Source organism: Aspergillus melleus, assembly GCF_016097325.1.
Source record: "Aspergillus melleus strain CBS 546.65 chromosome Unknown contig5, whole genome shotgun sequence".
NCBI lineage: Eukaryota > Fungi > Ascomycota > Eurotiomycetes > Eurotiales > Aspergillaceae > Aspergillus > Aspergillus melleus.
In genome coordinates, this window is record NW_025763374.1 from 1355465 (window position 1) to 1380361 (window position 24897).

At 49.7% G+C, this 24897-nt stretch overlaps 9 protein-coding genes across 9 annotated transcripts; 4 read left to right on the forward strand and 5 right to left on the reverse strand.

Annotated features, from left to right (window-relative positions):
• Positions 1-798: 798 nt before the first annotated feature.
• ERG3_3 (sterol desaturase family protein) lies at positions 799-1922 on the forward strand (the record flags this gene model as incomplete). The annotated part of the gene is made up of 2 exons (XM_046090614.1): positions 799-1067; positions 1133-1922. 2 exons carry the CDS (start codon positions 799-801, stop codon positions 1920-1922), a joined length of 1059 nt encoding a protein of 352 aa, XP_045946589.1.
• Positions 1923-2735: 813 nt separating this feature from the next.
• Positions 2736-5639, reverse strand: cbc1 (NCBP1 family protein; the record flags this gene model as incomplete). Its single annotated transcript, XM_046090615.1, has 7 exons — positions 2736-3607; positions 3684-3865; positions 3919-4808; positions 4866-5133; positions 5199-5305; positions 5396-5490; positions 5576-5639. The coding sequence occupies 7 exons, from the start codon at positions 5637-5639 to the stop codon at positions 2736-2738; spliced, it is 2478 nt and encodes an 825-aa protein (XP_045946590.1).
• A 1563-nt stretch (positions 5640-7202) lies between these two features.
• Positions 7203-8851, reverse strand: gsk3 (GSK family serine/threonine-protein kinase; the record flags this gene model as incomplete). The annotated part of the gene is made up of 7 exons (XM_046090616.1): positions 7203-7336; positions 7452-7656; positions 7726-7919; positions 7973-8321; positions 8396-8479; positions 8540-8712; positions 8806-8851. The coding sequence occupies 7 exons, from the start codon at positions 8849-8851 to the stop codon at positions 7203-7205; spliced, it is 1185 nt and encodes a 394-aa protein (XP_045946591.1).
• Positions 8852-13878: 5027 nt separating this feature from the next.
• Positions 13879-15129, reverse strand: tom40 (TOM complex pore protein TOM40; the record flags this gene model as incomplete). The annotated part of the gene is made up of 3 exons (XM_046090617.1): positions 13879-13986; positions 14069-14716; positions 14824-15129. The coding sequence occupies 3 exons, from the start codon at positions 15127-15129 to the stop codon at positions 13879-13881; spliced, it is 1062 nt and encodes a 353-aa protein (XP_045946592.1).
• A 1395-nt stretch (positions 15130-16524) lies between these two features.
• On the forward strand, positions 16525-18306 carry LDX57_008897 (bifunctional fructose-2,6-bisphosphate 2-phosphatase/6-phosphofructo-2-kinase; the record flags this gene model as incomplete). The annotated part of the gene is made up of 8 exons (XM_046090618.1): positions 16525-16531; positions 16686-16855; positions 16921-17001; positions 17056-17163; positions 17226-17345; positions 17408-17782; positions 17838-18014; positions 18070-18306. 8 exons carry the CDS (start codon positions 16525-16527, stop codon positions 18304-18306), a joined length of 1275 nt encoding a protein of 424 aa, XP_045946593.1.
• Positions 18307-18438: 132 nt separating this feature from the next.
• Positions 18439-18902, reverse strand: URM1 (ubiquitin-related modifier 1; the record flags this gene model as incomplete). Its single annotated transcript, XM_046090619.1, has 3 exons — positions 18439-18556; positions 18610-18774; positions 18856-18902. 3 exons carry the CDS (start codon positions 18900-18902, stop codon positions 18439-18441), a joined length of 330 nt encoding a protein of 109 aa, XP_045946594.1.
• Positions 18903-19219: 317 nt separating this feature from the next.
• ELP2 (Elongator subunit ELP2) lies at positions 19220-21727 on the forward strand (the record flags this gene model as incomplete). Its single annotated transcript, XM_046090620.1, has 2 exons — positions 19220-19348; positions 19415-21727. 2 exons carry the CDS (start codon positions 19220-19222, stop codon positions 21725-21727), a joined length of 2442 nt encoding a protein of 813 aa, XP_045946595.1.
• A 230-nt stretch (positions 21728-21957) lies between these two features.
• CAF16 (putative ABC transporter) lies at positions 21958-22848 on the reverse strand (the record flags this gene model as incomplete). Its single annotated transcript, XM_046090621.1, has 2 exons — positions 21958-22664; positions 22722-22848. The coding sequence occupies 2 exons, from the start codon at positions 22846-22848 to the stop codon at positions 21958-21960; spliced, it is 834 nt and encodes a 277-aa protein (XP_045946596.1).
• A 591-nt stretch (positions 22849-23439) lies between these two features.
• Positions 23440-24726, forward strand: tit1 (tRNA dimethylallyltransferase; the record flags this gene model as incomplete). The annotated part of the gene is made up of 1 exon (XM_046090622.1): positions 23440-24726. One exon carries the CDS (start codon positions 23440-23442, stop codon positions 24724-24726), a length of 1287 nt encoding a protein of 428 aa, XP_045946597.1.
• Between the last annotated feature and the right edge of the window lie 171 nt (positions 24727-24897).

The window sequence follows — 24897 nt, forward strand, 5'->3', positions numbered from 1 at the left end:
AGTACCGAACATCCAGATCAATGCCCTTGTCTATTCAGTATGTATAAAGAGCAATCTACATATAGAAATAAGTACGGAAATACATTTATCTGATGATATAATTCATCTGATAAGCTCCAGGTCTCATACGAAGAGGTAGGCCGTAGAGTACACGAAGTATAGCACGGAGCAACGCTAAGGCGGCCTGGAAATGCAGGTACACAATGGAATAATCGGATTGTCTACGGAGTGCGGAGAACACCTCAGAGACTGCCGAATATCTAGTTATATCAATGTACTCTCTAAATCATGTGCAATCAGATACATAAAATTATTTCCCGGCGAGGCAGCTTCTTTCGGTAATTGACCCTTTTTTCGGTTCTACGGCGAACAGTAGAACTCGCGTGGAATAAATTCCCCTGATGATCTTACGGAGTAGTTCTCCCCACTCCCCGAGCCACCGGCCAGACTCTGCTCAAGGGAAAAGGAGAGCGAAGGGAGGAAGGGGGGCAAAATATTTTTATTTTTTTTCTTTATAATCAAACAAGTAAACGGCAACGGTCTTTCCGCCTGGTGTGATGCCACGCTTGATTCCAATAGGCGGTTTGCTTTCTTATTCATCCCGACCTTCTGGAATTCTTTGCATCTGCCTCTCTTCTTCATCTTAATTTCCCTGCCGAATACTAGTGCACCGTTGTTCTTATCGATCTTACCCTTCCTTCCCTTCCTCTTCCTCTTCTTCCTCTCTCCCCCCTCCCTTCTTCTCTTCCATCCTTTTCCCTCCCCCCACCACCTTTACGTTCTTTTTATTAGCGCACCATGGATATCGCCCTCGAGATCTGGGACACCTTCATTGGTGATCCTATGTACGCCACGCTGCTTCCAGCGTCTCTGTCCTCTTCAGTCTCCTTTCCTGGCTTCACCAATGCTGCCAACAGCACGTTGTCTTTCTTCGGCGCGTCTCAACCTTTCATCTACGAACCGGCTACCCAATTGATATACCTGGAACCATCCAAGTATGCATACATGAGCGCCTGGCCTAGAAACAACATCTATCGCCAATTCTTGAGTTTCTTTCTGATTGTTTGGTATGTCACATCTGCTCGATATTGCACTGAACTCGACTGCTAATCCCTTCCCCCCTCGGATGTAGGATCTTTGGTTTCATCGTGTACTTCATCTCTGCGACCCTTTCGTACATATTCATCTGGGACAAAACTACCGTCAAACACCCCAAATTCCTCAAAAACCAAATCTCCATGGAAATTGCTCAAACAATGGGGTCCATGCCTATCATGTCCCTGTTGACCGCGCCCTTCTTGGTCGCCGAGGTCCGGGGATATGCTAAGCTTTACGATGGATTCTCGGACGAACCGTTCCCGTATTATAGCATCCTGCAGTTCCCATTGTTTATCGCCTTTACCGATCTTTGCATCTATTGGATCCATCGCGGCCTGCATCATCCGTTGATCTACAAGACTCTGCACAAGCCTCACCACAAGTGGATTATGCCTAGCCCTTACGCATCGCACGCATTCCATCCGCTGGATGGCTGGTCGCAAAGCGTTCCTTATCACGTTTTCCCGTTCATCTTTCCTCTCCAGAAATTTGCCTACGTCCTCCTTTTCGGTTTCATCAACCTTTGGACTGTCTTGATTCACGACGGAGAATATGTTGCGAACAGCCCGGTTGTTAACGGCGCTGCCTGCCACACGATGCACCATCTCTACTTCAACTATAACTACGGACAATTCACGACTCTCTGGGATCGTCTCGGAGGCAGCTACCGACAGCCTAATGAGGAACTCTTCCGCCGCGAGACGAAAATGGGCGAGAAAGAGTGGAAGCGACAAACCAAAGAGATGGAGACTATCCTCAAGGACGTCGAGGGCGAGGACGACCGCAAATACCTGGCAGAGGAAGAACCCAAGAAAGAGCTGTGATTTGTCCTCGGAGTTTTGCGAGAGAAGTTTCACGCAAGTCGATCTAGGCATTGTCTCTCCCCTTCCTGACTTGTTAGGTCGAGTTGCTCCCTGCTTTTGGCTCGCGAATGGATCGAAAGCACGATGAATCTCTCTAACCGTCCTAGTCAGGACTAAAAAACAAACAAGAAAGAAAAAAAGAAAAGGAAACCTGCGTAACTTGGTCTTCTTCCATCGGATAATAAGGCCAGTTACGAGTCTCTTATCTGCTTCCTGCCTGCGCGGCCGGTGTACAACAAACAAACCCTTCAGTACAGTGTTTAATATTCCCTTACTCTTTTGTCTTGGCCCTTCATACCTTGTTCTTATTCACTTTCTTAATATCCTCTGCCAATGTGCTCTCGCTTTGCTGGTGCTTTCAGGCGCTGGGTCTATGGATTGAGGGCGTACGCTCGATCGTCTACCCACCTTTTATTGTTCATTTTATTCTTTTTTTTTCAATTCTTTTGTACATTAATATCTTTGGAACTTGTGATGATGTTGAGGGGTGGTGGCTTCTGAAGGCAGCCATTTTGATGACTAAGAGAATTTACTACAACGCAATGGAATATTCTTATGATTTATGTGAACTTGGAGAATTCAAGGGGTCTCTTGTTAATCGATTGATTGTACAACTACATAAAAGAAGTCTGTGACAGTGGTTCTCACATCCTCCGGGCCGCTCAGTCCAGGTATTGGCTTGCCTCAAATGCCTCGGAAAGCAAAGGTTCGTTCACCTCTGCTCGCTCTGCCTGGCATCTACAGTTGATGTCCTAGGGAACAACATCGATACACTCAGGAAATATCAGCGGCTCCGTCGGCCTCGGCGACATCCATGTCCCCGTCAGCGGGTGCATCTTCCGAAGGAAGGGCAGGCGCCTGCGTTCCAACAGGAGTGGCCGAGACCATAGCCTCGGTGATGAATGATTCCTCGACAGCAGCCTTGCGCCGGAAAGCCCTCAGCCACCGAGAACCCCATTGCCGGATGATAGCATCTTCCGGGAGGTTGCCACTTCCGTCGCCCCGTTCCATGAGCTCGTCGTTACTCCCGCCTGCGACGGGGGCGATGGAGTCCTCGATCACCTTGAAAAGGGCCTGCATGTCTGCCTTCTCGCGGATCAAAGTCTCATCCAGGACGCTCAGCTGGGGCTCGTACAGTCCTGTTTGGACTCGTGCGGCAACGATCTGCCGCAGGCGGTTGGTGACTTTGCCGACAGTGGCTGCAATCATCTCAAAGACGTGCGTCTTGGCTAGGATAGACCCCGCGTCTAGTTTATCCACCAGAGCCCATTCAATGACCGAGAGTGGCGTCAGGATGGTGTAGTTGAGCAGTTTGTCGATGATGTTGATGCCGATACCCGGCTGATCGGCCCAGTAGTCCATCACCGAAGAGATGATCTGGCGACGTGCAAGGCTTGACTTCGGTCCGATGGCTAGGAGTCGTTCCTTATTCCTCTCGATACATGATAGAACGTGCGAAAGAGATTTCGAGCCCACAAAGCAGATAGCCGTGACAAATGCATCGGTTGAAGGAAGCATTGGGACTTCGACGCCTAGCGACTGGGCTTGCTCCTCGATAGACGAGATAATGGGCTGGATGTCCTCATCAGAAGCTTTCTTGCGGATGAGCTGCATGAGTTCCCTTCCTTCGGTAGCATACGGCGTAGCTAAGGGTGGAGAAGGGATTAGTTAGCTTGTGACAAAGCCCATAGGACACAAATGCCAGACAGAGTTCCCACTTACTATCGACGGAGTACTTGAAATCGGGGGTGTCTTTCTCCTTTCCCTCTGGTATCAAATCCTGGTAAGGATCTGGAAGGGTGCCTCTGATGCGCTGCGCGAAACTCAACCGAATCTCCTTATCAAGTGCCCCAGTAATGAAAGCCATTCTTGGATGAACCAAGGGAAGTTCAAGGTCATCGATCCTAACGAGGGGTCAGCCTCCTGGATAATTCAAACTATCCAGAGGAATACATACCATTCGCTCCACTTCCATGTGAACCCGAAGTTGCTCAGGTGATGTGAGAACCAGTCCAAGAATCGGTGGCTGAGATCCAGGTCGATGCTTTCCAGACCGCGGTACAAAAAGCGAATAGCACGCCCCAAGCTCGGGGCAATAGCGGCCGGTGCGATTTTACAGCATTCCGTGAGAACAGAGTGGTAGTAAACAAGTTTATGCTCCGGAGAAGGGAGGTGAAATAGTTGAGAGAAAACCGCATCCACGGCAACGTCTTCCGGCTTCCATGTTGGTCGATCTCCGGGGATTTCCCGTAACCTGTCAAACGGTGTTGCGCGCTTCACAAAGGTATGGGGCGTGAAGTAGCAGTCAACATCTATGAGAAACTTGGCTGTTGCGATGCGGTTGAAGTCAAGAATATTGATGGTGTCGACAAGGGTGTCTCGCAACAATAACGAAGATATATCTGAGGTAGGGGGCACGGTCTCAATATCCTGGTTTGAGTAGACCGAAAAGTAGACTTCCGGGAAGATCGCTCTCGTTCCGTTCTTGACGGGGCTGGGGACGGTCACTTGAGGAAAAGCATGCTTTGTCCCTGTCTCGAGAAAGTTTTCATTCTCATCTCCTTGAACGCCGTTCCAGGGCCGAGGAAGGCACACAAGTTCCCAGCCTCGGGTGGCCTCTTGTTGGAGTTGGGTCTGAAGCAAACTAATGACGCTTTGGACAGCGCCTGGTTGCTCACCCTCTGGACCGAAGGGTTTCACTAAATCGACCAGCGTATGGGGGGTGGAGGCAATGATATCTGTTTTTTCAAGAAGGGCGGTTGCTGAGGTTTCGTAGCCAGTTGCAGGGGAGGCCATCACATATGGAATCGTAAAGAGGATGATTTTCACGAGCTCCAAGCCAAGTAACTGCGCGTCGCATAAAGGTCAGCAAGGGTAAACCACGCGGTAAAGTGGGCAACTCACATCTTCGGAAGAAGTTGTCTGGAGATCAACTGCGCGCGTGAAGAGCTCCTCTAGAATAGGGAAGATACCATCACCTTCGAAGATGGACTGAAGACAGCCCAAGAATCGGAGGAGAAGCTTTGTCTCACGCCATCCGCCGGCTTCAACGTGATTTTGCAGAAGTTCACCTGCTTTCTTCAGAATGTCGGAGACAAGCTCCGATTTATAGGCATTGGCGACGAGAGTGATTGCAGCGATAAAAGGGATCTTCAACGGTTGTTCGAGAACACTGTCAGGAGGATCTCATCAGCACTTGAAAACTTAGCCTTTATCAAAGGGGAGGCTCAAACATACAGGTCAAGTGAGATATCAACAAATGTGTTCCTTAGCTCCTCATCTTCGTAATTGTCTGCCACGCTTTTCGCGATATTTACCGCATCGTCTTCCACCCTCCTGGCTGCCTGAAAAAGAGAATATGAGTGAGGATTCCCATGTATAAATGCGGCCTAAGGCTTCTGTCGGGAGAGAAGGGGGAGGGGAGTAATTCGTACGGATTCGGCGATGCTCAGCAGTTGCCTCCGAACCTTGACAACCAAGGGCTCCTCGTACCTGCGCCGCTGCTGGCGGCGGTCATAGTCATCGTCATCTGCGGATTCTCATCAGCCCTGGTAGCGCATGCCACGAGGGTGGCATTCGTGGTTAGACGGTATTAAGCTGCAGAGCGGACTTACCTCTGTAGCGCCTCTTGCGACCACCACCCCTAGGTCCGTGGTGTCGGCGTTCGTAGTCGGCCATGGCTGGACCTTATTGCTTATTCAAAGTATTTTGTGCACGGATTGTATTCCTTAATGAGAGCTGGGAAGGAATTGGCAAATGCGACATACAAGGTAGAGAGCTATAAGCTCTTTTGCTAGAGATGCCAATCAACCAACCGCGTCCATGTAAGAGCAAAAACACCCGCCTTTGCAGGACCTCGGGAACTGAGATCATCCGCCCCGTTGCTTATATAAGAGCAGAGTAGTTGGACATCAGTTCTCACGGTTTATTGACTTCAAAAGGTTTTCTGTTTGGTCTTCCAACAAAATAGAACTATAGGTTAAAAAAGGAAAAACCCCACTCTTCGGTTGGCATTTCTCTCTAAACGACTTATAGGGGTTTTCTGACTATGAAAGTGGAACACAGCCGGCACCGAAGGAACTTTGGACGAGAAGAACAAGAGACGAAATCAAAAATGGAATCATAACAACTAATGGTTATTCGGGGACTTGGGGTGGAAAGGAACTAATTCGTACGATAGCAGTCAACATAAGCTACAATCGTAAAACAGTGATTATGCACTCTAGAGAAGGTAAGTGATCCAGTATACTTCATGTAAGGCTCTAGGATAGAGGGAGATCAAGCATACAGCTAGTCAAAGGAAAGAGATGAGTCGGGTTCTCTCGGAATTAAGAAAAATGTACCTTCATCACGGGAAAAGCTGAGATAAATATGATCACCAGAGTAAAATGGATAGAACTGGACATAACAGGAATAAGAATTATAACATTGAAGGGCTGAGGGAAAGAACCATATGGGCAAGGAACAGACATGGATGGGAAAATAGATAAATGCGCATACGAAAGAAAATGGGCAAAGAGGAAAACAGGAAACGAGTCTCTAGAGCTGCAAGTCGGGAGGTATGGTCTTCCAGACATATATTCAAAGCATGCCAATAAGCACATCCATAATGTGCAATGGAAGCAGAAGAAATCCTCGTAATATCTGACGCATTGATAGGTTATTCATCTTCCCATCCATGTTAATCACACTTGCGCTGTCCATTTCCATGGCCACTCCTTTCAATTGAAATTTGAAGCTATGCAGGCTTGCACCCCGGAAAGGCAGACTCACGCAATAAGGGTATCACTTTTCTCTCCTCTGAGCTGTCTCAGACACCTCAATAACTCCAGACAATGTCATTTCGTCACACTCTTTGAGCGACAAAATCATGATCCACAGTCTTTAAAAGAACTTTTCCAGTTGTGATAGGGAAACATTCCCTTTCCTTCTGGGTCTTTCCTTTCATAATTTTTTTTCTGGCTTTTTTCTTCTTTTTTCTCCCCTTCTCTCTTTTCGAGTTGCTGATTTTCTTTCTCTTTCGCTTCTGTTTCGCCCTATTCCATATTTCCACAGAGAAGCCAGCCCCTGGATTTCTCGCCGAGAGAATAGGTATACAACCCAAACCTCTCCCCTATGTTCTGAAATTGCCCGACGCATAAAGAGGAACTTGTATGGCATGACATCAGACGGTTGCCGCACACGTGCATGTAAGCAGCGCTCTGACCAGGCATGTACTTCGTAAATATCGCACAACTTGACTCAATCGAGACGTGCTATCATTTCATCTTTCGTAAGGGGTGTGAAGTTATCGATATCTAACCCACGAGCTTCGAGCGCGGGGCGGGCATGGGGAGGAACTAGTCGAGCGTTCATGGCCGGTGCGATAGAGAGTTCTATAGTTTCGTTAGTGCATAGTTCGCCGTTCGTCTCTCCTCCTCTAGCCCCTCCCTAAACAACCCTCCAAGCAAACCAGGTGGGGAGGGAAAAATTGAGTGGACCGGAACATACCATGTTTAGAGAAATCGAAGAGATTAGGCAAATCCCTTGACGAGCTGTTGGGGTGCCGGGAGTCAGGCAACTTAGTGTTGGGGTCTCTGAGCTCGTCAAAGAATGGGTGACACATGGCCTCGATAGCAGAAAGACGCTGGGTTGGCGTGTATTCGAGCAGAGCGGAGATCAGGTCAATGGCCTCGTGGGGAGCCCGTCGGAAGACCTATGGACGCTAAATTAGTACACCCCCCCTAGAAAAAAACAAGATTGGACAGCGGTCCCCGCGACATACCTTATTGAAAGGATGTGGCTTGATCTGAGGGAACTTGTGCTCCATGTAGTTGGGGTTCATGGTGCGAATCTGCTCGCGAGTCGGCGTTCCCAACACTTTGATGATCTCCACAAGCTGATCAATCCCCGATTCTCCCGGGAAGAGGGGTTGTCCAAGCATCAGCTCGGCCATCACACAACCAGTCGACCATACGTCTGCCAGAGGTTAGTTGTCTGAGATCGCCTGTCTTCGGGGTTCCGGCAATTACCAATCTTCGTGGTATAGTTAGTTGCGCCAAAGATTAGCTCTGGGGCGCGGTAGTAGCGAGAGCAGATGTATGACACGTTTGGCTCGTTTTCGACTAGAATCTTGGCGGAACCGAAATCGCAGAGCTTCAAAATACCGCTGTTCGGATCGAGCAACAAGTTTTGGGGTTTGATGTCGCGGTGGCAGATGCCCTGGGAGTGAATGTACGCCAGAGAACGGAACAGCTGGTAGATGTAGAGTTTGACTTCTAGCATGGGCATGGTCGTTTTCAGTTTGTTGAAATACCGCGAGGCCCGATAGACAGTCTCCGGGACATATTCAAGGACAAGGTTCAGGTACACTTCGTCCTTCTGGATTTGACAGTCAAGTACGGTTAGTGACGAGGATCATGGGTTTAGAAAGACTGGAAGAGGGTCCTGCATACGCGCTCGCCATTGGAATAATAGAAAGCCTTCAGCTCAACTATGTTGGGATGGCGCACAATCCGCATGATCTGTAGCTCACGGTTCTGAAGGACAGTCGGTTAGGCAAACGCGTACATGACGAAGAGCGACGGGCGATAGTATACCTTGAAACGCTTGTCTTGGAGGACTCGTTTAATAGCAGCGTCCTCGCCGCTGGGCATCATCTTGGTTTGGAAAACCACACCGAATGACCCATTGCCGACGATTTTGCATTGTGAGTAGGAGATCTCCTTCGTCTCTCCGGTCAGTCCATCTTGGACCTTTTCACGAACGACCTCTGTGTGGTCCACAAGAGCAGAACAAGTCAGTATTGGAGACCCAGGAATACTATCGGGACCATAGGATCGGACGAAAGAAATTATTTGCTTACCACCCATGCGCAAGCTTGAGAATACCCCAGGCCTATTCTGTGACATCACGGACGTCTGGTGAAGAGGGAAACAGGCGTCAAGTCGGGCAGCGCTATCGGGAGAAGGGGGGACTGCAGTTCAACAGTGAGTGGCGGGAAGAGGAGTGGATGTAAAGCGTGAGGTCCGTTTTGGGCGGAGTGTAGTCGGTGGAGCACTAGAATGGAGGGGTGTTCTGAGATGGGCGGAATATCCGAATCGTGAATGTTGAGTGGAGGAGGTGCGCGTGAGATGGAAAGGTTGAGAAGCGGACTTGTGGACGGGCGAATCGCAGGAGGGAGGGCTCAGATCAAGGGCCAATGGACTCGGATGGTGCCAAGAGTACAAAGACAGAGCAGAGCAGACCAGGCCGACCGACGCAAGTTTGCAACGAGACGAGTGAAAGGCAGATCCTCTGACAAGAGGTGTTGATGGGGGAAAGGAAGGAAGGGGAGGGGAGGGGGGGGGGGAAGGAATGGGAAAATTGAATAGAGAATACTAAAATAAAATCAAGGGCCTTCAACTCAAAAAGAGATGGAGAAATGCTCACGCCGTAGTCCGTACCAATGTGGCAGGGGGGGTAAGGAAAGGGAAGAGGTGGGCGGGTGGAGGAAATCCAAGGAAGGGCGGTTAAGCGGGTAGTTTGAATGAGCGAGTGGTGGTAATGCTCTTAACTACCAGAGGGATGAGAGAGCAGGTGACGTTGATGGAGCGACGAAGCCCGAACACGCGAGGGCTGCAGGAACGCGGGAGTAAAGCACCGGGAGGAGAGGAAAGATGGCAAGGAACACACGAGCCCGCTCCGGTCAAATAAGAGAGGTTTGGTCTGTAGACTGTTCTATCTGGTCCTTTTTGCTTTTACAATTGTTTTTGGTCCATTTTATCCTCTTTTTCTTCTAAGTTTCCCTCCCTCTTCGGAAAAAAGTACTAGTGACTTCTGCCCTTTACCTGAGGGTATACAAATCTGCTTCCTGCTCCCTCTTCAAATCTATTTTGTACAATAACAGCAAATTGGTCTTTTTGATCATTGGCACATGATAACATAGTTACTATCTATACATTGTTGTTCTGTTCTATACTAGGGATCATTGCCGTACACCCCCCAATACGGGAAAGCCCAGAAGGCCGAACTCATGACTGCCACTTTGGTAAGTAAACCAGTGCAAAATGAGTACCAGGCCTCTCCAGAACAGTGGTACCTAATAAGAATTGATACCTTGGTTCCAAAGCAGTAGTGACCTGAGGCCGGGCTAAGAATGTTGACTAGTGACTGTCCGGTCAAGGTCAGTTGTGGCAGTGCCCACTCCAAAAAGGCAGGACAATCTGTCTCCAGACTACTTCGAATTTATCAGATGGTTCTTGGTGTTTTGGCAGCAATTTATGTTCTAAATCTGTAGTATTAATTGCATTGTAGGTAACAGGTACCGGTGCTACTGCATGTCAGGTAAGGCATGGTAGGTAATATTACGGGTGAAATGCTCGGTAATACATCTCCTATATCCTATCCTATGACCGAGACTCGAACTGTTTGCGCTGAGCGGAGCAGTTCCAAGGTAGCGGCGGTCGTAGGTACCAGCTGTTGGGTGTCAAGTGACCAGTTATGATTTTTGACATGGGCCCTTCGATTGGCTGATTGCTCTGCCACCTACGTAGTGTACCTGGTACTACCTGCTGCTGTAAGCTACCTAGTAAACTAGTTAGATGGGTTTATCATGCCTAAGCTATATCCATGGACATTCTCAGGGTACTGACTCTATAACGAAGTCATCAGGTCCATTGCTTATGGAGTATCTGCTACCGTGCACTACCTAGTAGTTGCATCATGTTAGACCAGCAGATTCAACTAATTAAGCGTTATGCAGCCATATGCTGTACTCGGTGGTCTTTCCATACTCCCCCTCCCCGGCCGCATTTTCCCGTTGAGACAAATACCTAAAGGTAGATGAAGGAATCTAGACTGTATTTATCTTATCCTCCATTGTCTCTAGTCACATTCGTTGTATGGAAGTGCCTGGGCAACTAGACCTGAAAATCCCTTGATTCGAAGTTAGCTGTCAGCTGACACAGCTCGATCTGGAGATGTATCCACTCTGACGGTCTACTCGGTGTACACCGTAGGGCCTCCGTATACCTAGTAGGTAACTAGGTATAAGGTATGGCCACCTTCGACCTTCGGCGTACTGAGTGTGTCAGGCTCTGCGGATCCCCGGGTCCGAGCAGTACGGAGTATCAGCAGATCTCATCTTCCGAACGCTTCCCCCCCCATGTGACCCGATTTTGCCTTTGGGACAGCGTTCGGCGCCACTGCCCAGCAAGTTGTTGTAGACGTCATGCGGCATTTCCAGTCGTTCTTTCAATCCAGTCAAATCCTACTGGCACAGCATGTAGGTATATGGCTAAATATATGCATGTACGCAAAAACAGAAATCTCCTCCCCAGAGGCTCAAGCCCAAAGGATAAAGCTTAAAATGAGTTAGTTGAACCCGAGTAATTTACCTACTAACGACTTGCCGTGCACAGAGCAAGAGCATAACCCATCCCTATTCCGGAGTCAGAGATGGCAGTTTTCAGGAGACAAAACCAATCCTCAGACATGAGGGGAAACCTTATCGTGCTCTACACTTTTCCATTGTTTCCAGGTATCCCGAGCCCAGCCCCTCACTTACTCCGGATACTTTAGAGTAAGAAGTCATGAGTACACCGAGTAGGTGCCTAAGGCGGCTAAGGCCCAGGCACGTTGTGTATCATACAACATTCTGTGTGTACAGTACAAGCGTGCCACCGGGCAGGTACAGGTTACCTCGGGTAGGTCAGGTATCCATTGACTTGTTACCTTTACTCCTATTCTGAAACAATCTTGATACAGGGCCAACTTATACGCAGCCTGGAACGTGCCAAAATCGAGAAAAAGGAATCCAGATCTTCTAAAATTTCGTAGAAACCATTGGAGTGTCATCTCTCGTCCCTAACAAACCAATGTGGCATTCTACCCCGTCTACACCGTACGAGGTGGTTTTGTGATTACATTCGGTACAAAGGCCTGTTACGTACTGTACACGGGACTTGGGCCAGTGGTGGTTGCCTTAATACCGCAAATAATGCGAAGGATCTCCCAATTATTTTCCACCTTCTGTTCAACATTACCCCGTCAGAAGGATGGGAAACTGGAAAGCCCCTCTTTTCCCCTAAAATTACCCCCACCCTCGAGGAGAAGAAGAGGGTTAAAAAAAAGGAAAACAAAAAGAAAAAAAAAAAGCTGCATGCTACATGTCTGAGCCCTAGAAAGGAAATTCGTTCGGGGATGGAATGATATCATAGTGGACCTCAGATCACAGGACTACGCCGTACTCGGTGGTGGGACGCCAGTTTCAACCATGGTTCTTCCTCTCTGGAAAGAGCAGGTGCAGAGGAAGAAAGAGAAAGAAGGTCAAAAGAAAGAGCTGCTGCAATTGAAAAACAAAGCAGACTGGTTAACGTGATGATTTAGTAAGAGATTCTTGCTGAATTGGCTGTGTTGGGAGAGCCAGCAAGCGGAGCGGTGCGAATTGTCCTGCGCAGTACCGAGTATGCACGGAGTGCTACTGAATATTTAATATTCTCCTGCGTACCCAGTATTGGATGCAAAAGACCTCCCTGACCCATTCTGAACCGTGCCCTTCACTTCTCCGTAGTAATACTTGGTATATGTCTCTCGTTTAATTGGATGTTCCTGCCCTTTCAGCCCTTCCTCCGTAGGTATCTACGAATGATACACGCAGAGTACTCGATGGGTCGCCATTGGGTCCACTGCCTGCGTGGAGACTTGAACGGCGTGCTGCAGCCTCCCATGTATTGGGTATTACCGAGGTGAAGCCCAGGTGGACTTGCCCCGGTTTCGTACGATGCATCTAAAGAATACGGAGTACGGAGTAGATGGGGATGGGTTCATTTATATCATTCCCAAAATCCCGCGGAGATGGCTGCCGGCTTTTGCGTTGGAATAGCGAGAGCTTGGGGAAACGACTAACAGACTAGTAGGCTACTTACTACCTATGTGCACCATACTCCGTATGTACGAAGCCACCCACATTCTCGCAGCGCAAATTTCACAGCAATGTGAGAGCCGAAAACCGAGAATTGAGCCCCCATGGTCCCGCCCGCTTCGATAATAATGCATTCCGGATTCCTAGCTTGGTTAGCAGGTGCCATGCTAAAGATTTAGCGTGGCGGGCTAGGTTGAAGGGCCTCTGTAGTACGGAGTATTGCGTACTGCGTAGGCGTGTTTTGCTTCTTGCAAGTCACCACGCTCTCTCTAGTCTCTACCCATCCCCAGTTCAAGAGATTATTATTATCTCTCATTTGCAGAGTACAAAAGACTCGTCGTATCCTCCGCACTTGTCTTCCTGCATACTACATGTAGGTGGTGACATTAGAGGGAAAAAGACAAGACTCGCGAATTTGCTCTGTAATGCAGGCAATCAAGCAACATGAGCTTAGCAAATGGGGCCACGGCCCTGTGGAAGAAAAACATTGATTCTCAGTGCTGTACTGACTATGTGTTAAAGCTGCGAACAGTTCTTTGCGTTCTTTCCCCCCTTGTGCTCGGAAGTGCTCTTGTTCTACTATCCCTACGTTATACGAAAGTTCACGACAATCAAAACATGTTTTACATTGCCCATCTATGATGCATAACGAATAGTAACAGCTCCCTGTAAATGCCCCAATGCTGGTTTAGCAGTCATAGAGACCAGCCAAGAGAGTTGGAGGTGACGAAATGACGAGGGTCAAAGGTAGATGATAATAGATGATTCCCTAGGAGCGAAATAAAGTGAAAGGGAACAGAGGAGAAAGAAGAAATTCAGACCAAACCAGAGATGGATCTATACAAAAAGGTGGTTTCCATGGCGCCAAACAACTGCCTTCCTGGACCAGCAAACCGCATTCATGGTAACAAACCGGGACAGCGCACCATTTTCCAAACATACATAGGGGGAGTGAAGTGTTAATAAAACAAAGGGGTGAAGATGTATAAAGCCGGCGGGCGGGGGCGATTAGCCGCAGTCATGTTCTGCGTGAATTTAGAACGGCGGGGGGATCATGCCCTGCGCCTCGATCTTATCTTGCTGCTCCATCAGTTCTTCGCCAGCGATCTCGAGGGACACGGCAAGACCAAGCTTAGCCGTTTGCTATGAAGAAAGAAAGCCCCGTTAGTAAATAGGTTCACCGGTATCTCGTGTGCGAAAAGTATAACACTGGGAGGCCACTCACCTTAGCTTGATCAATCTCGCCCGCAAAAGTCAAAGCAATGGGCATAGCTATCCGCTTCTCGAGCAGGCAGCTGACCTTGCCGGCACTGTCGACCTGAGCACGGAAGGTAGAAGCCCGGAAGTCGTACTTAGCACCGATGGAAGTCGTGCCATCTCTGCTAGGTCCACCCATCATGATCGCTGCAGCATTGGGAGCAAACTGAAGGTTCATGTCAACACCGGCCTCAACACGCTCAGAGAGTTTCCTCCAGTAAGAAGCCGTGAAGGTTCCCTGGGCCTGGAGTTGAGCGCTAGCAATCCAGTCGCTGGTCTTGTACCGGGCACTGTAAGAGACCGCAGATTCCGGGCGAGCGTTCATAGCCTGACGCTGCCAGATAGCCTCGAAACCAAGGGCCAAGCTGGGAGTGATCGACTGAAGGTAGCTACCAACGAAAATTCCGGTAAGGCCTCCATCCAAGAGGGACGGGTTGAACGCCTTCAAGGAGGCGGAGAAATCATCGCCAGTGTAGTCGTTATCAATCTGCATCAGACCCTGGCTAGCACCGGCCATGATCTGAGTGTTCGTCTTGGTGACAAGCTTGGGGCACCAACGGTAGTTGCCGACAGCGGCAAGCGCACCGTCACTTCCGAGGTTACCTTGCATGAAAACCTTTTAAAACCGCGGAGGTGGAATCTTAGCTTTCCATAGCGAAAAACAAGGAGAAATGGAACAGAATTCCGAGAAAGAAATGCGTCTGGGACGACAGCTTTACCCACCTTGGGACTTCCATACATGGCCGAGAAAGCATACGGAGGCAGGTTCCCCGACGAACCCATGGAGAAAGCGTGCGAGACACGGAACAGAGGAGACATGCCGAAGACCTTGGTTAGATCTGCCCGGAGACCTGTGAACATGAAGTTGGACAATAGGACATCCTTCTGCACCTCTCTGGCGATGTTCTCCACGGTTCCTGGGTTGGGCAGGCCGAGGGCCGCCCTTCGCTCTGAAAACGAACTGTATGCATCCTTGAGGGCAGCGGCGACGGAATTGTCCGTCAAGAACGAAGGTGCGAGATCGGACATTGTGGCTTGTACGAAGGGGTTTGTTTGTCGATTAGGGAGGACGCGAGTATATAGGAGTGGTCGTCGTCACAACGAGCTTGCGCGCGGCCTTGCGTCAGGAACAGGATGTTTTGAGACCAGGATTGAAAATGAATTAAAAGAGTATAAAGAGAAGCAAAGTAACGTTAAACGTTACCAAAGGGAACTCGAGTCAAAGGGTCGTGTCTGGCGTGCTCTGGTGAAGGGACGACGCTGGGGGGACAAAACAGACACCAGGGCAGTTGAGAGAGACTTGCAAGTCCGGACTGAAAAAATGTCACTTTTGCTTTTCCGCCCGGCCTGCGTCTTGGGTGCCTGCGGGCGGCCCAACATCACTAAGCCGCTTTGGGTCTACCCGGGGTCCGGGCGAGCAGAGATGACGATAGTGAGTTATCCAGCAAGGAATCTAGTTCGAACCTGTCTAGTCGGCGATGCGGACTTCTTCTGATTTCAACATTGATTGACAGAGTTAGTTTTTCCATGTGTTACTTGCCCTTTATAGAACATTGCACACGAGTACATGCTTACACATTATTCTTATGATCATTAGTTATCTAGGGAGTGTACCTAACTGCTACCTACTCCCCCACTACCTCCGCCGCTACCTGCCGACGAGAAATCATTGTTCCCTCCCTTTGCTGCGCATTAGCTTCCTTCCAGTTTCATCGTTGGATGTACTGAGTACCTTGTACGCCGTCGACCGTTGCTCCTGGACTTCTCATCTCGACTACTCACACCGCCATGGATACTTTATTGTAAGCCTAGTTGGGCGGTGTTATCTTCGGCCCTGCTGCCTCTATACCTGCCTCCCGATGAAGTTGTGCCCCGGCAATCTCCCTGAGACCGATATCACTGTTTCCACCGCCGTCACTGCAGTTCTACACTTTTTCCACGGAGAACTGGAATAGATGGACTGACTTTGGCTCCTAGAACGGCGGACATTGTTGCCAATTCCCCGCGGTTTCGTCGGAAATCGTCGACTTTCGTCGATGCAATCCATGATTTACCTGAGAAGGCGGATCTCGCCCCGGCTCAGCTGTATAGCACGGAGTCTGGTAGGCTTTTTCACTCAGGCCGGATCGTTATCATCACCGTGGGCCTACCGGCGAGGGGAAAGACGTTCGTTTGACCTGAACTGGCCGTACTGATCCATGGCTATCGCTAACCCAACCATCCTACTTTAGCCATATGTCGGTAGCTTTGGCGCGTTATCTTAGATGGTGCGTTGGCTATCTTGTTTCCCACCCTCTCTATGTTTCCTCTTGGCTGATTGATTGTGCAGGCTAGGTGTCAAAACCAGGATCTTCCACCTCGGAGATTATAGACGTGCTACAATTCCCTTTGGCCAAGACATTCCAGATGATTATTTCTTCGTCAATGGCAAGTGATAACAGCTTCTCCTTTCTTGCTAGTCAGCATAGCGTCAAACTCGTGCCATTCCGCCACCTATTTTTCCGACATCTTCATTCATTGTTTTGCCTCTTCCGTCGCGCTATTCTCTTGATCCTTTTTTAGGGGCTTTGACTAACACACTGCAGCTTCTGCCTCTTCTGTCCTTCTGCGACAAAAGATTGTAAAAAGATGTAGGGAAGACATTTACCAGTTTTTGAACGACGAAAACGGGCAGATAGCGATCTATGATGCGGTCAATCCACTGGCTTCCGGCCGGCGATCTCTTGCAAAAGAATTTGCAAAGCATGATATAGAGGTGTGTGAACATGGATAGGCCCTGTTAAGGTTAGCGTGTTGGTGCTTACATACCTTTTGAGGAAGACTCTGTTTATTGAGTCATGGTGTGACGACGAGCGCATCATCGAAGAGAATGTCCGCAGGGTTAAGATATCTTCGCCCGATGTGAGTTAGGGCCGCACTAAAATGTGTTGCTCATTCCTCTCTGACTATGACTAGTACGTCGGATGGACTTCTGAGGAAGCGGTAAAGCACTACTTGACCCGGATAACTGCTCGAATTCCCCAGTTCCAGACCATGGAGGAAAAGGACCTCAATTACATAAAAGTAGGTTACCCAGCCGAGGCTACGCATTCCTAAGCTAACTACAAAAAAAAAAAAAAAAACAGATGATCAATGCAGGGGAAAGGTTGATTGTGAACAATCGGAGTTTCGGCTATCTTTCTCATAGAATTGTGTTCTATCTTCTCAACCTACACATAAAATCAAGACACACATACTTTGCACGCGTGAGTGGATTGAAGTCGACCTAGACGCAGGATGTGGCAGGTTCCTAACCTTTGATCTCCAGGCCGGTGTCTCGCTAGAAGCCGGTTCATATAAAGCAGACGCTTCGCTATCCGAGCAAGGGGAAGACTATGCGAGGAAAATGACGGAGTGTTTGATCAAGCATAGGGAAGATGAGATGCAGGCAATGGCTAATCAAGGCGGGATCGATTGTGGACTCAAACCCCTGACGGTCTGGACATCCACCCGACGGAGAACAATCGAGACTGCACAATATCTCCACGAGACTGGGTACAAGGTTCGACAAAGATCGCAGCTGAGTCAATTGAATCCCGGTGTCTGTGAAAAGATGTCGGAACGGAAAATTCGCGAAGAATATCCCGACGAGGTTGCAAAACATGAACTTGATCCCTATCACCACAGGTATCCTCGAGCTGAGGTGAGTCACCCGTGCCATTTGCAATGCTGCCATTTCTAAATACCAACCGTCCTAGTCATACCACGATTTGGCCGTGCGTCTCGAGCCCGTTATCTTGGAGCTTGAGCGGGAGCAAAATGATCTTCTTATTATTGCTCATGAGAGCGTCTTGAGGGTTCTATATGGCTACCTCATGGCATGCAACGCAGCGGATATTCCATTCCTAGAGTTCCCACGTGACGAGATCATTGAGGTGAGAAATACATTTCTTTGGCCAATGCACGGCTTAGCTGACTTGAATCTTGCAGATTATCCCCGAAAGCTACCAGAACGAGGCGCGCAGAATTCACATTCCCGGACTTCCAAAGGAGATCATTCCAGGCTCACCGGAGGATATAAAGATCCCTGTGCCCAGTGAAGTGAATACTCCGTTAGTCGGTGGGATAGGCAGCCCGAAGGAAGGGTTCTCGACCCCGCAGAGCGGCCTTCGCACTCCTCGTGAGCCTGAAAGGATTTCGCAACAGCATGTCGAAGATGTTGTCTAGATCGGAGCACTCGCGTGAACATAGACAGTACTGAGCGAGCGAGCGACATAGAACATGGCTAGAGTTTCCTTTCTGATATTGATCAAAGCCCGTGATATTGGTGGCCGTATGTGCAAAGGTACCGGAAATACACTAGCCTCCGTGCAATGTAGAAACAAACACAATATTATCACCTTGTTGAAGCTCGTACTTTTCCTCTCCTTCCAGTTCCCAGTCGGCATCATTGATGAGAACAAGAATCCCAGGTCGCCTGGTATGACGATGTTAGTACCTCGCTAGCTATGTGGTTCTCCCCGGACGTACACGTTATCTTCTAGGATGAACAGCTCCTTTCGCTGGTCTTTCATGACGTTTTCGACGAGGTATCCGAGAAGGAAGGTGATATTGGGCCGGCTACCGTCATCCAAGCGACTCGGTAGTGTGATGTCATGTTTGCGTTGATTCGAAAAAAGGATCTCTAAGCCACCACTTTCAAGAAGTTAGCACCCCTGACCAGGTTTTGTTCAATCCCAATAAGGAACTAGAGAGTTGAAGATGTTGAGAACGTACGTAAACTCAACCGTGATGGAGATATGATCAGGCGCAGAGGCAGCCATTTTGTATAGAGGGATTGGTGATAATTGACCCGTTAAAGTCGGGGTTTGCTTTTCAATATAGAAAGACGAGAGACATGGAGAGAGAGAGAGTGTGTGTGTGTGAGAGAGAGAGAGAGAGAGCAGGAGGGGCTCTATTTTGTCGAGGGGAAATTGACCCGCTTATCGATAAGATTCAAGTTGCGGCACAAAAAGTCCGCCCTCTATTTTCTCCGGACTTTGTGACTGCTCCTTGAACCCCGCACGACCAGCGGCCCTGGACGAATTTGTCAATTGTTATAGACTTGCCTCGAGAGGGCTCAAGAAGAAAAGTGGGCTCCATGGTCTCCATTACGACCGACTATATCAGTGTTGGCGGCAACCGACACCCCGCTGCCGCGGACTGGGACGTGCAGACGGGCGTGCTCGCCTTCGGTGCAGACAATAATGTCGCTTTGTGGGATCCCCGGGTATGAAGCATTCCAAGTTTATGCTCCAATGCGTCGCTAGTATTCGATCTAATCTTGCGCCTATAGGAAAGTTCGCTTCGTGGAGTCTATGCTCTTCTCGTTGGCCATACCGACAAGGTCAGCGCCGTGCGCTTTTACACCTGTCCCACCACAGGCGAGAAATTCCTTCTGACCGGTTCTGTTGATCGTACGTTACGGCTCTGGAGAGCGGATTCTGATGACAAGCGCCATTTTTCGCTGGCACAAACTTTGGAAGGACATACAGGCTCGGTGAATACCCTTGCGATTGCCGACGGTACGGATGTCGTCGTGTCGGGAGCAGCGGATGGGAGTGTGAAGATTTGGAGGATTGCCTCTCAGGAAGGATGCCAAAGCGAACTGCTTCAGACAATAATCCTGAAGCCACGATTCTTTCCCTTGGCTTTAGCCTTGACCCGGCTCCAGAAAGAAGCGAATAATAGTCCTCTTGTGCTGGCAGTCGCAGGAACCACGAACGTCATTCAACTGTACACTGCCGAAAGCACTCTTGTCGACTTTGATATGAAGCTTTCCGCTGTTTTGTCTGGCCATGAGGCCTGGGTACGCTCCCTGTCGTTTACCTATGACAAGAATAGCAAGGTCGGCGACCTTTTGCTTGCCTCTGCCAGCCAGGACAAATACATACGACTGTGGAGGTTCCACCGGGGTGTGGTAACTCCGTCATTGCCGCAAGATGATGAAGACACCATGATAGCGGGTCTTGAACCAACTTTACAGAACAAGGCGCACCAACTACACACATCGGGATCGACTTACTCTGTCACATTCGAGGCACTTTTGTTTGGAAACGAAGACTGGATCTACACCACCGCGTGGAACCCTAACAGCGAGCGTCAGCAACTTTTGTCCGCCTCTGCGGACAATACATTGACCATCTGGGAACAGGATTCGGTTTCCGGAGTTTGGATATCCGCCGAGAGGATGGGTGAAATCAGTGTACAAAAGGGATCTACTACTGCCACGGGGAGCACTGGTGGCTTCTGGATCGGTCTCTGGGCACCAGATGGCAAGGGTGTGGTCAGTCTCGGCCGCACAGGTAGCTGGAGGCTATGGAACTACGACGAAGCAGCCGATTTTTGGCTGCAGTCATTGGGTATCACCGGACATGTTCGATCGGTTAACGGTGTGCAGTGGGAGTCCACCGGAGGGTATCTCATGTCGACTAGTGCCGACCAGACAACGAGGCTTCATGCACAATGGTTACGAGCGGACTCTAGTTCGTGGCATGAATTCTCCCGACCGCAGATTCATGGATATGATCTGAATTGTGTTGATACTTTGGGACCGGCGCGGTTTGTGTCGGGTGCAGATGAAAAACTCTTGCGGGTCTTCAACGAACCAAAACCCATTGCTCAGATGCTGGGAAGGCTTTCTGGTTTCCGGCCATCAAACGACGATGAGCTCCCGGATACGGCGCAGATCCCGGTTCTGGGGCTATCGAACCAAGCTCTCGGTGACGAAGCTCCAGTGGATGTGGAAGGAAACGGTCCAGATGGCCCGGAGATGGTACATACTCAAGCAAATCAGACGCTACTAGCAGATGCAGATCGACCTCCCCTTGAGGATCAACTTGCCCGACATACATTGTGGCCTGAGCATGAAAAGCTCTATGGCCATGGATACGAAATCTCAGCGGTGGTCGCCAGCCATGACCGTACCCTTATCGCTACCGCCTGCAAAGCCAGCTCAATAGACCACGCGGTGATTCGCTTGTATTCTACTTCTGACTGGCGCGAGATCCGACCTTCCCTCACAGCACATTCTTTGACGATCACAAGCCTTTCCTTTTCTAAAGATGACCGCTATCTTCTTAGTGTGGGGAGAGACCGTCAATGGGCAGTATTTTGCCGGAGCGAGCAAGATCCGTCCACGTTCTCTCTGTTCGCATCAAATCCCAAGGGACATTCTAGGATGATTCTAGATGCCGCCTGGGCTCCCGCCATCGACAACGCCATATTTGCGACGGCGGGCCGAGACAAGTCTATCAAAATATGGCAGAGGGAAGAAGACACTTTCGTGTGCAAATCAACAGTGCCTCTCAAAACCTCCATCAGTGCCATCTCATTCTACCCCCAAACACAGCAGAACTCATTCGTCCTTGCGGCCGGAGAAGATAGTGGCGAGGTATCCATATACCAAATCGCCGTCGACAGCCTTGAACCTAAGCATTTGGCAAGCGTTGATCGACGTTTGAGCCCCTCAAAGACCATTACGCAATTGGTTTGGCGGCCTTCTACCGGAACAGAGGAAGAAGAGGTGGGCAAGCGTAAGTTCGAGCTCGCTGTCGCGAGTGAAGATACCTCGATGCGCGTGTATGACATTTCCAATATCTTTTCATAAGAAAATGGTAGGTATGTACAAAAGTGAAAATCTCGCTAGAGATATATATGTTAAAAGAACTCCTGGGGATGTTGAATTTATCCACCCGATCTAAATGCAAACGACGCCGTTGATGCCGTAAACCCCGTTCATGCAGATCATATCAGTAAGGTTGACATGAATCACTGTTGAATGATTCGTAAAGAGAGAGAGAGAGAGAGAGAGAGAGAGGTGAAGGGAAAGTCGCATGATCAATTGCGTTTTTCAAACCCATATCCACCTTTTCCCTCGAGAGATTCGTAGGTCTTGCCTTGGCCCTGTCGCCCATTCCGAGGTCCTCTGGCTTTCAGGTCCTCCCTCAGCCACTTGAGGACGAGCTCACCGAGTTGACTATTCTGCGACGTTTCCGGAACCTCGTTGTTGAATTTTTCCATTGGACCCCACTGCCGTACATTTCCCAAGTGCATATGCACAAGATGAGTCGGCCACTGGGACAGATTGTCTAGAATATGCGTAGCATACACGATCGTGCACGGCCGGGTCTCCGTCTCACGCTTGAGAAAAGCGAGGAAATTGCTCCGCGAAAGGAGGTCCAGATCGACGGTGATCTCATCGAGAAGCAGCACCTGCCAGGGCCGGAGCAAGCCCATAGCCAGCTGCACGCGACGCCGCTCGCCATCGGAGACGGTATGCATGCGCCAATTGAGATCGATGTCAAGGATTTCCACCAGCTCGTCTCTTCGCTCGGGGTAGGCGTCCCCGCCGACCGAGGCCAGTAGGGTGGGAATATCGATGTCGGAGCGGACGATGGCGTTGAGAACCCATTCCATCCCAAGGTATGTCACCCCTTCGAGGCCGTCCGTGAAGGGATCCTTGCCTCCAATCGAAATCGTATCCTTCGGAGCGAGACGCTTACCTGCCAGCAAGCGGAGCAGCGTGGTTTTGCCTGCGCCATTGGCTGCCATTCTGTTAGTATCCATAGTCTCGAGCCATACGGCGCAGTAGCTTCTCTTACCTCCAATGAGTAGAGTCCGGCTCCCGGAGGGTACCTGGAGATTCACGTCCGTCAAACCAGATGATCCATCTTGGAATTGGTACGTCAGGTTCTGAACATGAATCGAAGGTGCGGGGGAATCGGCCATTGCGACTAGATGGAACCTGAGATATCACACAAGGAGAGAGGATCGAAAGCAACGAACGGTAGAAGAAGAATCACAAGATCTTTTCTAGATATTTATGGTCCTTGATCAAGGACCAGCAGTGACTCAGAGAAGAAGAAGATAGAAGAATGGCAGGCCATTATCACGCGATGGATGCGACCGTCGATAACGGAGGCGCACCGCACCGCCTTCCCCGATCAGTCGGAATTTTTGCGCCTTTTCCCCTCTATCTTCCCCCTGCCCCATCTCATTTGATTGAATTGGATACGAAAACGATGGCCTCTCTGACATAGTGCCCTCAGACTTAGAGACGAAGATGCTAGGTGCCCCTCGTACGTTCTTCCCATGCGTCAGTTCTTTCGTTGTCTCTCTCCTATCAGGCCCTTGTCGATAATGGAGCCCCTCCTCACCGTCGTTGGTGCCACTGGCACCGGTAAATCCAAGGTAAGTGAAACCGGAGTTGGAGCGGCGACTAGAGTTTCCCATGAAGAAGAACCGGTAGCTGATAATTGCAGATAGCTTGCAGTGGACCTTGCCTCCCGCTTCAATGGTGAGATCATCAATGGAGACGCGATGCAGATGTATCGCGGTCTTCCCATCATTACGAACCAGATTCCAGTCGAGGAACGCAATGGTATTCCGCACCACCTAATCGACTGCATCGGACTGGGCGAAGAGCCGTGGCGAGTGGGCTTGTTCAAGAACGAATGCCTTCGGCTGATCCGGGACATACATTCAAGGGGGAAGATTCCGATACTTGTTGGGGGCACTCATTACTATACGCAAGCAGTATTGCTGAAGGATCAGCTCGTTGCGGAGTCCTCGACTGATCAGGATACGGATGGAGACGCTCCCGATCAATTGGCGGAGCTCGCGGCCAAATGGCCAATTCTTGATGCGCATCCCGATGCGGTTTTGGAGAAACTCAGAGAGGTCGACCCGGTTATGGCCGATCGCTGGCATCCAAACGAGACGCGGAAAATCCGCCGCTCTTTAGAGATTTATTTCCAGACGGGAAGGCCCGCATCGGAGGTCTATGCCGAGCAGAAACGCCTGAAACAAGGCGTGTCCGATGAAAAGTCGCAAGGGGATGCGCAACAGCTACGCTTCCCGACTATGATATTCTGGGTCCATTCGGATAAGAATGTCTTGAATTTTCGGCTCGATCAACGTGTGGATAGTATGATGGAACAAGGTTTAATGACAGAAGCGGAGCGGATGTTCGAGTATCTCAGAGAGAAGAACAAGCAAGGCATCACCGTTGAGCCTACCCGTGGAGTATGGATTGCCATTGGATTCAAGGAACTGGCGCCTTACTTTGAAGCATTGCATAGTGGTCTCCGAAGTGAGACGGAACTGGAGGATCTGAAGAAGTCATGCATCGAACTCATCAAGATTGCAACCCGTCAATATTCGGCATCCCAGATCAAATGGATTCGAAACAAACTTTGGAACACCCTAGCCGAGGCTGGTATGACACACCGGCTGTTCCTTTTGGACAGCACCGACGTTGATGATTGGGAGAAGTGCATCACTGAGCCGTCCGAGCTTCTCGTTCAATCCTTGCTCCGGGACGAAGCTACACCTGACCCCAAATCTCTCTCAGAATTGGCAAGCAAAACGTTGGGTGCAAAAGAGGCGCAATTGCAGAAGGGTCCACGGCCAGAGTCTAAAGCTATGAAGTGTGACATTTGCAACAAGACCATGACCAACGAGGAGCAATGGCAAATTCACATCAACGGGCAGGTCCACAGAAGAATGCTCAAATATGCCGCAAAGAAGGCGGAGCAGCTGCGGAGAAAACAGGAAGAAGATTCGGGAACTGAGCCCCCCAAGGACAGCTGCCCGTCTTCTGTATAGTATCCTAGCTTCTAGCCGAAAGGCACTGGGTGGACTGGGGGCTACGGATAATCTATGGATTAATATTTGAGCACTGGACCCCAAGACAGCGGGCCTGCTTTTTCATTAGATATCATCTTAACTATTGTACAGTCATGGTTTTGGATATTAGCAAAAAGACAAGTCATACCT